The sequence below is a fragment of the Microcebus murinus genome, chromosome 24 (genome assembly GCF_040939455.1).
Source record: "Microcebus murinus isolate Inina chromosome 24, M.murinus_Inina_mat1.0, whole genome shotgun sequence".
Classification (NCBI taxonomy): Eukaryota; Metazoa; Chordata; class Mammalia; order Primates; family Cheirogaleidae; genus Microcebus; species Microcebus murinus.
Window position 1 is genome coordinate 26,405,818 of NC_134127.1, and position 10,494 is coordinate 26,416,311.

The 10,494-nt window shown below is 52.6% G+C and overlaps 1 protein-coding gene across 1 annotated transcript; it reads left to right on the forward strand.

The window, feature by feature from the left end:
* Positions 1-2,733: 2,733 nt before the first annotated feature.
* DEFB1 (defensin beta 1) lies at positions 2,734-10,256 on the forward strand. Its single transcript, XM_075997198.1, has 2 exons — positions 2,734-2,899; positions 10,004-10,256. Exons 1-2 carry the CDS (start codon positions 2,839-2,841, stop codon positions 10,147-10,149), a joined length of 207 nt encoding a protein of 68 aa, XP_075853313.1. The 5' UTR covers positions 2,734-2,838; the 3' UTR covers positions 10,150-10,256.
* The last annotated feature ends 238 nt before the right edge of the window (positions 10,257-10,494 follow it).

The window sequence follows — 10,494 nt, forward strand, 5'->3', positions numbered from 1 at the left end:
AAATACGCTAGAAATTTTAAGTAATATGACTTTCAACAATTAATAATTTTCTTTATGAGCTATTCAAGAGTATCTCACTGCATCTTTATTTGGAAGAAAAGCTCATTGTTAACACAGTTTGCAATTTCACAGCAGCCAGCCCATTTACATACAGAGAATCTGTCACCAGCTTTGTTTGTGAAACCTGTTGTTCCTACCTTCAGAAGTGCAGCAGGAACATCCTGCACCAAACCTCCACCAGGCTTATCTCCCCGTGGGAGGCAGGCCTTGTTTACTGTCCCTGCCACCTGTGTCTTGGGCGGCCTGTGGGCAGCAGGGCCACGCTTTCTCATCTCTGAAATCCCAGCCACACACGCACAGCCCGGTGCAGAGGAGAGGCTCGGTAACTGTTTGCTGAATGAGTAGAAGGAAAGAAATCTGTGCACATCGTGCTGCACTGTTAGTCATCTTTGATAAGATCAAGCCTCCGACAGATGCACTGTTTCTACTAAGCATACACTGGAGTACACGCTGTTGGAGCCAAGGTGTACCACGGCACAGAGAGCAGGTGCCATGGTCATCACACCCATAGAAGCAGGACAATAAATTGTACCAAGCCAAAAGGTACCACCCGCCTGCTTACCTACCCAGGCTTTCTCAGCCTGGACACTCTTGTCACCTTGGGCCAGATAACCCCTTGTCATGGCAGGCTCCTCCTGGGAATTGAAGCATGCCTAGTCTCTGCCTGCTAGATGCCAGTCGCATCTTCCCTGACGTTGGGACGACCAAAAATCTCTCCAGACATTTCCAGATGTCCCCTGGGAGGTAATATCGACCCCTAGTGAAAACCACTGTTCCAACCGGATATAAGAAGTTGGTGGAGTTCCAGGGGGAGATATTGGTCAAAAGGTACTAAGATGTCCATAGACAGCAGAAATAAGCCCAAGAGAGCTATTGTACAACATGATGACTACAGTTAATAACTAGGTATTGTATATTTGAAAATTACGAACAGAGTAGATTTTAAGTGTTCTCACCACAAAAAAAAAAAAAAAAAGTATCTGTGATAATTAGCTTGACTTAGCCATTCCACAATTTATACATGTTTTAAAGCATCATGGTGCACACTATAAATTCGTAAAATTTTTATTTGTCAATTTAAAAAAAAAGAAGTTAGGGTAAATGTATTAAAAACAAGATTTTTAAAGCTGATTTTAAAACACCTGTTAAGCAGGATATATCCGGCAGTAAATGTTCAGCTTTCCGGAGGACGATGATAGCCAAATCCTTTGAGAGTTTTACACTGCATCCTGTACATTGTTCTAAGGGCTTTACATGCATTAATTCACTAACGCAACGAGCTCCAAAGTCTAAGGGAGACCCCTAGTGCCACTGCTTTTCCTGCTGGTCCTGGAAGATTGTCTTGTATCTCTGCATTGTGTGTACACTTGGGCATTGTAGCCAGCTTTTCAGGGTCATTGTAAGAATGAAATAGGATGTCTGCAAAAAGTATACGGCACAGCGTTTAGGAAGACATGGAGAAACTGAGCCAGGGAGTGCAGTCAGGCTTGCCCCTCACCAAGAGAGCCACCTGTACCTGACAGCAGAACACCTGGCATCCCAGGTGAAGGCCTGGCTCCACTGCCACCTCCAGTCAGGGAGCTCAAGTCTCATAGAGACAACATAACCTGCTACTCCTCCTGTCTCTACCCTATCCAGTCCCTATTTATCACTGTGTTATTGGCCAAATGGAAGCATGAGGGACTTCCTAGAAAATCAACATCCTTATTCGAACCAGGTGTTCAACAGGTGCTGACAGGCAAAATGTCATTTCACAACCTGCCCCAAAACAAGCCTGGCTAATTCCTCCACCAGCACGAACCCACGTCTCCCGGGCTGCGGTGCGCAAAGCCATTTGCCTGCGCTCACCCTCTTCCCGCCTGCATATCCCGGACAGCCTCTGCCCCCAGTTCTTCTAGCCCAGGGTCCTTGAACAATGCTCTTGCCCAGAGTCCAGACGCCACACAGAACCCACCCACGCTGCCACCTCCATTTGAACCCAGGACTATCTGGCTGTGAGGACATTGCTCTCTCCTTTACCAGGGTCTCTGGACCAAGGCACACTTGACCTTTCTGGCGGGATGATCTCTGTTGCAGGGCGCTGTCCTGAGTGCTGTAGGTGACGTGGCAGCATCCCTGACCTCCGCCCACTAGACGCTGGCAGCAGCCCTTCCCACCTCCTCACGGTTCTGCAGACGGGACGTGTTCAGGTGGCACCCTGCCAGGCCGGGGAGGGGCTAAGGCAGGCTGTGCCCTTCACCTTCCTTCACTCGGGCACCGAGGAGCTGGCTCCAACCTGCGCGGTGGAAACTGGCTTTCTAGGGAGTGCCCGACCGGGGGCTGGAACCGGCCCATGTGTCCTGTTTGACCTTTCACGGGGGGGGGGGGGGGGGGGGGGCAGGCACAGCCTCTGCCCAGAGCCCCCACATGCCCTCTCCTCCCCAGCAGCGGTTCCAACGTGACAGGCCTTTCCTGGGGACCTCATCAGACTGCCCAGCCTCGGACAGCAAACAGACCAGGCGGGAGGAGTGGAATCAGGTCCCCAGGCTGAAAAGTAAACCCAGCTGCAGCCGGACAGGGCCCAGGAGCCACGTGACTCGCACACTACTCAGGTGAACGACAGGAGGGTTAGATATTAGAAGTGCACTCTGGATTGCAACACCTCCTGCCAGCTGTGAGGTTGTGCAATCCTGCAGCCCTATAAATACGGGGCACTCTGTGCTCTGGACGCCTGTGTCAGCTCAGCCTCTGGGGAAGCCTCACCTTCTCTCTGAGATCCCGGGTCAACCTGCTGCCACCATGCGAACACCCTGCCTTCTGCTGGTGGCGCTCTGCTTGCTCTTCTCCCAGGTGGCCCCAGGTAAGCTCCAGGACCTGCTGGGGTGCCCCATCCGGGGATGGCGGCTGACGTGAGCCAAGGATGGCTGCCTCCGTGTCCTGAGGGACAAGCAGCAGGAGAACTACACCGGTTGGGTGACCTGCAGTCCACAGAGGTGGCAGGCAAGCTGGCCAAGCCCTGAGGGTCTAGGCGCTGTCCCCTTGAACAGCAGAGGAATGAGCCTGGCAGGGACGGGGGCCAGGCAGGGGCAGCTCCCTCATCTCCCAGCCCCCATGTCCGTCCTGGGCATCGAGAACGTACCCTATGTAGATGGGGCTGCTGCTCCACCTGCAAGACAGCTGCTCAAGCTGGGAGGCCAGCTACCTGTCCAGACACAGGTGCCAGCCCCTTCCTCCCCAGGGCACTGGGTGCAGCCTCCCAGACACCTGCTGCAGGCAAAGCGCCGTTCCCCTACACCCCACCTACCAGGCCAGCTCCACAGGTGCTTCGGACTCACCGGGTGTGCTGCAGGCAGGGTGCTCGGGCCGTCGTACTTTGCCCCCCCACCCTGAGAAACCCATCCACGCTCTCCAGGGGAGGGGTCTCCCAGGCAGCGGGAAGGGACTTCCCAGCAGGCTGGAGGATGCCAGCTTGGCTGGGCCAAAGCAGACACGTCCCTGCTGTGAAGGTGGAATCCTGCAGGAAGAACTGGGGACATATTCTATCCCAACCCCATCCTCACACACAGTGACCTTGAGCAAGTCACATGTTCACATGTTTCTGAGCCTCAGTTTCCTCATCTGCAAGAGGAGGGGCTGGGGCAAATGACTAAAACACTACAGCTCGAAATTCTCGGCACTGTCCTCTTGTACTTTCTCCAGGCGATCACTTGATCCTACGCATGGGCCTCATTTACCCCAGCTAAGTCTCAGTTTTCCCATCCGAAAACTGGGTACAATAACATCCCCAAAGCAGAGCTTTTTTGGTTTCATGTTGCTGACTGAGACCCGTTAGGCAGGCAGGGAAATCAATTTAACGAGTGGCAGCCACGCTTTGTAAATACCAGAACACAGCAGTGCACGCCGTGCCGTGAGGGCGCACGCCGTGCCGTGAGGGCGCACGCCGTGCCGTGAGGGCGCACGCCGTGCCGTGAGGGCGCACGCCGTGCCGTGAGGGTGCACACTGTTTTGTTACACTCAGGTTTCATTCTCAGGTGTGTGTGTGTGTTTTCCCTGAGCGGCAACAAGAAATTCCTTTCTTACAATAGTTCCATCCAAACTACAGAGCTTTTCAAAGCCACTTTGCTAACACAAAGACTTTTGTTTTCAGTCTGCACCATCTAAATATGATTATGAGCATCTCATGCAAAGAACAGGAAATGAAACAGTGTTTCCAAGGGTGAGCAGGGAGGACTGAACTCACTAACACCTCTGAGCACCCTGGGTCCTGCAGGCCCAGCACCACCTGGAAGGGGCCGCACTGACCTGAAGTTCCTGCTGGGGTGTTCCGTGTTGCTCTGAGTGTCTTCTGCATTGAGACGTGTAGTTTTCCCAACTTGCACCTGCTGGGCCGAGCTGCAGGCCCTGCTCCCAGGCACTCTGCTTCACTCTTTAGGCGCCGTTTCTGTTGGTCATGTTGGCATGTTGTCAGTGGCCTTTTTGCTGCTGCAGCTGCAACCTGGTTTGCACACCCACGGAGCTGTGCTGACCATGCAGCTGGGAGTTCAGAGCAGGGGCGGGCTCTCACCCTGGCCACATGCCATTGCCCACCCCGAGCCCTCACGAGGGATCGGTCCACTCCCCTTCCTGGAAGGAGATTAATGTCCTATTTTAGCAGTTTTCCATCCTATCAGGAGGAAAAATGGGTGGCCCACTTTTATCTTGTGCAAATGGCCTTTCTTGAACATAGAACAATGTCAAAGGACCTAGACAAGAACGCAGCTGAGGCCTCTGGAAACCAAGGTAGTTTGAGGCTGTCCTTTCTCCAATGCAAATATTTAGTGAAAAGCTACTTCGTGCAGGCATTGCCAGGGAATGGGGAAAGAGCCAGGAACACATAAGAGCGCAATCTCCTGAACTTCCATCCCAGAGCAGAGGACACAAAAAGCCCAGGCATTAATGTGATTTACTACTACTGTCGGCAATCATATTGGGAAAGCACTGGGTGCCCAGGGAGCTGACCTGGCCTGGGAGGGTCAGGAAAGGCTTTCTGGAGGAGGCTGAGAATTACATGAGGAATGGAAGTAGTTTTAGTGTGTGCGGTTTTAAAATAGAACATTAATTCTTTTCCAACGCTTAAATATTGGGATATGTCACCTATGGTGTTGATTTGTATCTTTTCTTAAAAATGCAGAAGCTGTGCAGCATCCCTCCCTGGCAACAGTGACCTGCAGACGGCTGCCCACAGCCAGGGCCCCGCAGGTCCCCACCACTCCCTGTTGCCTCCCTGGGCCCACTTTGTGCATTTCCGTGAAGCACCCGCCAGCTGGGGCACCTGACTGTGCAGCCCTGAATTGGATAAACCGCTGTAGGGGAGGGGCAGGTGCACAGCAAGGCCGGCACATGGGAAAGCCCAGGGATACAAGAATGAAAGCAAAAGCCACTATTGCCACTTGGTGGGTAAATGACCTGGCCCAAGTGACATGACTGGCAGGAGGCAGCTCAAGGACTCAGACCTGCAAGCCAGGGCCCTGGGATGGGCTGGGTCCGGATCAAGGGGGCCCCACTGGGCAGGACATGTGTCTGAGTTCAGGTGAGTCCCTAAAGGTTTCCAGAGGGGACAGCGACAGAATTGGAAGCTGCTTTTCCAGCGTGCACTTTTCTGCGGTGTACACGCCACATAGGGGAGAGCAAGAGGGGTTGGGGCGGCAGCTGGGGCGTCCTGGCAGCATAGCAGTTTCTCCCAAAACCGCACTTGTTCCCAGGCCACCAGCACTTCAGGGCAGCAAGAGGAGCCCAACCTGCTGACGCAGGCGCTGGTCTTTCCTCAGCAAGCTCTTTCCCCTCCCCTCCACAACCCGGAGACGCACCTGCTCAGCCGGGCCCGCTCCTCACGGTGCACCGCAGGGGCTGGCAAATGTCCCCAGCCCGCACATGCTGTGGGGCCTTCACTCTCCACCCTCCCTGCCCCACACCTGGCGTCTCGCCCTGCAGTCCCCACCCCAAGCTGCTTGCTCTAATTCCTTCCACCTCTGGCCTCTGGCGACAGCTCCCAGGAATGTGCACGGCTCTGGGCCCTGGGTTCCACCTAAGAGACTTGCTCCTGCCTTTCCCGGACACGCCGCCTCTGAGCCGGGCCAGACACAGGCGCCCGGAGAGCAGCTCAAGGGAAGCAGCTCCTCTCAAAATAGCAGTCACGGAGACTGCAGGTGGTCCCTCACGGCTGAAGGAAGCAGCTCTGTGGACATCGCCCCAGCTGATGCCCCCAGCATCTCCATTCTGCAGGGACGACGGTTCCATCCCGCTTTTGTAGATCTTTTTATACTGAAGCTCAGGGAGGTTCACTTTTCAAATACCCACCAGGTCTGTCCGAACCCTGTATTTGTTCCTCACACTTCCCAAAGACCTCGGGATAGGTCACCAGTCACAGGGACCTATCTCCAGGATAATCTAGGAATTGCATGAAAAAAAATTCAGGAACTTAGCAAGAGGCGTTGCAACTATTAACAGCTGGCGTCAGTTTCCGGGTGAACAGGGGCTTCCTGTGCTGCCTGGATGCAGAAGAGAGCTTTGGGTCTTGTGTTCTAGTCCAGTTCGGCCTGGAATTTTGTTCTGTTTTGCAGGAGTAGCACACATGTTTGATTGTATCCCCAGATACTTTAAAAAGATTCAGGGAAGTGTAAAGTCAAGTCCAGCCCTGTCCCGCATCCACTGACTGCTCCTCCCCCAACCCCGATGCCTACCTGGGCCACAGCCTCAATCTTAACACCCCCAAGGGGAGGGACACACCTGATCCAGGTCCTGCCCCTGGCACCACTGCCCACAGTCACCTTGTCCTGACCCGCGGAAAGAGCCTGTGTCAACTTACCAAGGCCCAGCAGGTCCGACAGGCTCATCCCTCACCTGCGACCACCTGGAGCTGCTCCCCACTGCCAGGCCACTTATTTGCCAGTGGGGGAGGCTGCAGCAACCGCTGTGACATCCAGACTGTGCACCTGAACCTGCATCTGCTCCTCACAGGCCCAGGTCAATCGGTCACGTGGGCACCTTGGGGGCTCTGCTGACCCGCTGGAAGGCCCGACTTCCATGCCGGCCCAGTCTCAGGTGGGAGACGGGGACCGAGTTCCGGCCTCGTCTTCCCCAAAACACTTCCCGCTTTGGCAGTTCAATCCTGCCTCAGCCTGACAGTCTTTTAGTACAAGAAATGTATATTTTAGTCAACAGGTCTCCAGTTTTCCCTTCTCCTATTCTTCCCAAACGTGCCCTTTAGCTCTCACTGTATAATGCAAAGCCACTCTCAGAGCCCACACAGGGGCCCGGGTGGGTTTAGAGAGCAGGGACCAAGCACGAGAATTATCAACAGCATCTCTCCCCTTCCTCCTGTCTCTCCTTCTCTGAAAGTTTCTTTAGCACATTTTATTTTCACAGCTTCTTTAAAATATAAAGCCCAAGACGTGTTCCCAGCGTGTCTTTTGCCTCTCGGCCTCCGAGGTCTTTCTTCCTGGAGCCACAGCCGGCCGTCTGGCCCGGGCGGCCTTAGCCTTGCTTGGGAGCATGAAGACCGTCGTCCGCTCTCCCCATTGACAGAATTATTTTCGGACACCATGAAAGTCCAGCCTGCCATGTGCTCTCGGCTGTGAACCCGCCTTCCCTCCCTCCCACTTTCCCCCATGGTGACCCGTCAGCACGCAGGTGCTTGTTCGTTTCCTGCCACGTCTGTAATTACAGCCATCCTTCCTCCAACCCACACCCATCACTACACCCGATTAGAAAAGCAGTTGGTGTTTCAGGGGCACTTAGGCAGGAGGGCTGACAAGCCAGTGCAACTGGCCTAGTAAACGTGTTGTTTTTTCAGCCACGAGCACAGAAACTGGCACAATCCTCCTTTCCCCACACGCCTGCCCCCCACACGCACACCTGTCCGCACTTCGTTTCTTACCTGTGAGGGAGCTGTCTCTTCCCTGTGTCCCTCTGGGCCACGAAACCGCAGAGGCTGCAGCGACGTGTTAGCTCATAGTCCTCGGTCCAGCTCAGCGAGGACCGAGACGACAATGAGTGCCGAGTTCAGGTTCAGGGGGAGTGTTGTCTCTCCTGGGAGGGTGAGAGGAGAACGGAGCTGGGAGCTATCCAAGGAGCCCGGGTGCCCAGGGAGTGGACAGAAACACAGCGATGCTGGAGAGAGAGAGAGAGAGAGAGAGAGAGAGAGAGAGAGAGAGAGAGAGAGAGAGAGAACGCCAGACCTGCACACGCTGCAGCTGGTCCCTGGCTCTGGGAACGTGCGGGAGACCTTTTCAGAAGCAACCCTGTTTTTACACATACTTTTCAAATTGCATAAACGTATTTTGTTTTCATGGCTTCTTTAATATAAACACCAAAGATTCCTCTCTGTGTTTCCAACGTTTCCAACCATTACCTAAAACAATCATTTAAATTTATAAAACATCACATGCATCCAGAAGGTACATAAAGCGTGAATGGACGGCTCAGTGAGCTGTGAGCAAGCACCCCTGTAGCCACAGCGGCCAAGAATTGGGATTTGCTGGCACCTGGGAAGCCCTCCTGGAGCTTCCTCCATGAAAACCCCCTCCTTCCCCCTAGGGTAACCACTCCATTGACCTTCATGGCAATACCTTCCTACGTTTCTTATACTTTTACTGCACTAATTTTCAGACTGAATAACACAGCTTGGTTTGTGCACACGTTTCCATTGGCCCAGGGGAACCCTTATGATTCTGTTTCTACGTGCCCAAAGGTGGACTCGCCAGATCAAGGGATACGAACATACTTGATTTTAGTAGATGATGCTAAACTGTTTTCCAAAACTGTTCATACTAATTTGCACTCCCACCGTCAGTGATGAGAGATTCCCTTGTTCCACATCCTTGCCAACATTTGAGAATATCGATCATTTTTCAATTTTAGCAATCTTGTGACAGTAGTGGTACCTCACTGGAAATTTTAATTTGCATTTCCCTGATTAAAAAAAATAAGTTGAATGTTTTGTATATAATGACTGGCCACCTGGATTTTTTTGTAAAATACCTGATTGTCTTCTGCCATATGTTCCACCAGATTATCTGTCCGAATCAAAGGCAGTCGTTCTCTGTGTATTCCGTATGCAAGCCTTCCTCAGGTGCATGTCACAAACCTCTTCTGTCTTGATTATTTTACTCTCTTAGTGGAAACTTGCCTTCAGCAGAGGTTTGAATGATGAGTTTCATATAGTCAAGTGTGTCGTATCTTAGTGATGTTTACTTAGTGATGTTTAGATCTTGCTGAAGGATTATTTCTTTACCCCCAGGACATGAAGACTGTCCCCAGTATTGTCTTCTAAAAGTTTATTGTTTTTTCCTTTTACTTTTGGGCTTATAGTTCATCTGGTAATGGTTTCCACATGTGTGTGCGTATTTGCTGTGAAGTAAGGCTCAAGTTCTTCTTTACTTCCAGGGTGAACATCCGACTGTCCCAGAATCAACTACTGAGAAAGCTATTTTTCTGTGCTGTTCTCATGAGTCACTGCTATTCCACATCAGTTCTCCGTGTGTGCCTGAGTGTTTTACTACCCCCTTTATTCTGTTCTACCAGTGTATTAATCCATCCTGTGTCATTGCCACACTCCAATAATTGCAGAGGCTCTATAATTAGTCTGGAGATCCTGTCGAACAAGTCCTCCCTCCATCCTCTCCCACCCTGTCTTAGCTATTCTTGGTCCTTTGAACTTCCAAGTAAAGTCTGTAGTTAGCTTGTCAGGATACCCTGAAAGAACCTCTTGGGATTCTCATGGTATTGGGTTGACTGTTGGACTGAGCGAGTGCTTCAGACAACTCAATCCCTTCCCAGCCCCTGAGACAGATCACATGCAAATTTCTTGGAAGAGAAAATTCCTCACTCTCGTGCTTTGCAGAATTGCTTGTCCTGCTTTCAGCAAATGTTCATCATTCTGGCTGCCTGCCATGAGTCTGACGTGTTTTTTGTTCCCTCCTTGCAGGTGACAGCCTTGTCATCGGCCATAGACCTGACCATTACAACTGCTACAAGAGCGGAGGCACCTGTCTCTATTCCTCGTGCCCGATTTTCACCAAGGCTACAGGCACCTGTTACCTCGGGAAGGGACACTGCTGTAAGCCCAAGTGAGATGGGCGGGTTGTGGAGAACCAGCAGAGCTGCCGAGGGAACTGTCTGGAACCATTCTTTTAATAAAAGCAGCACACTGTTCTGAAGTGTGCTTCCTTCAGAGCAAATTGAACTTTGTGTCTCCCTTGGAAAGGTCTAGAAGGTAGGGGGTTGGGCTGCGGGGCATGGACAGGACAGACCGCAGAGCCTGCCTGGCGCAGGGGAAGAGTTAGGGCCGGAGCAGTGCCGGGTCCCCTTCATTTCTCCACCAAGCCAGCACGAGAGGCAGGCAGAGGCGCGTGAGGTTGATGAGGCAGCACATGCGACTGAGGGTCCAGGATGAGGCAGAACCGCACGTGGGCAAAG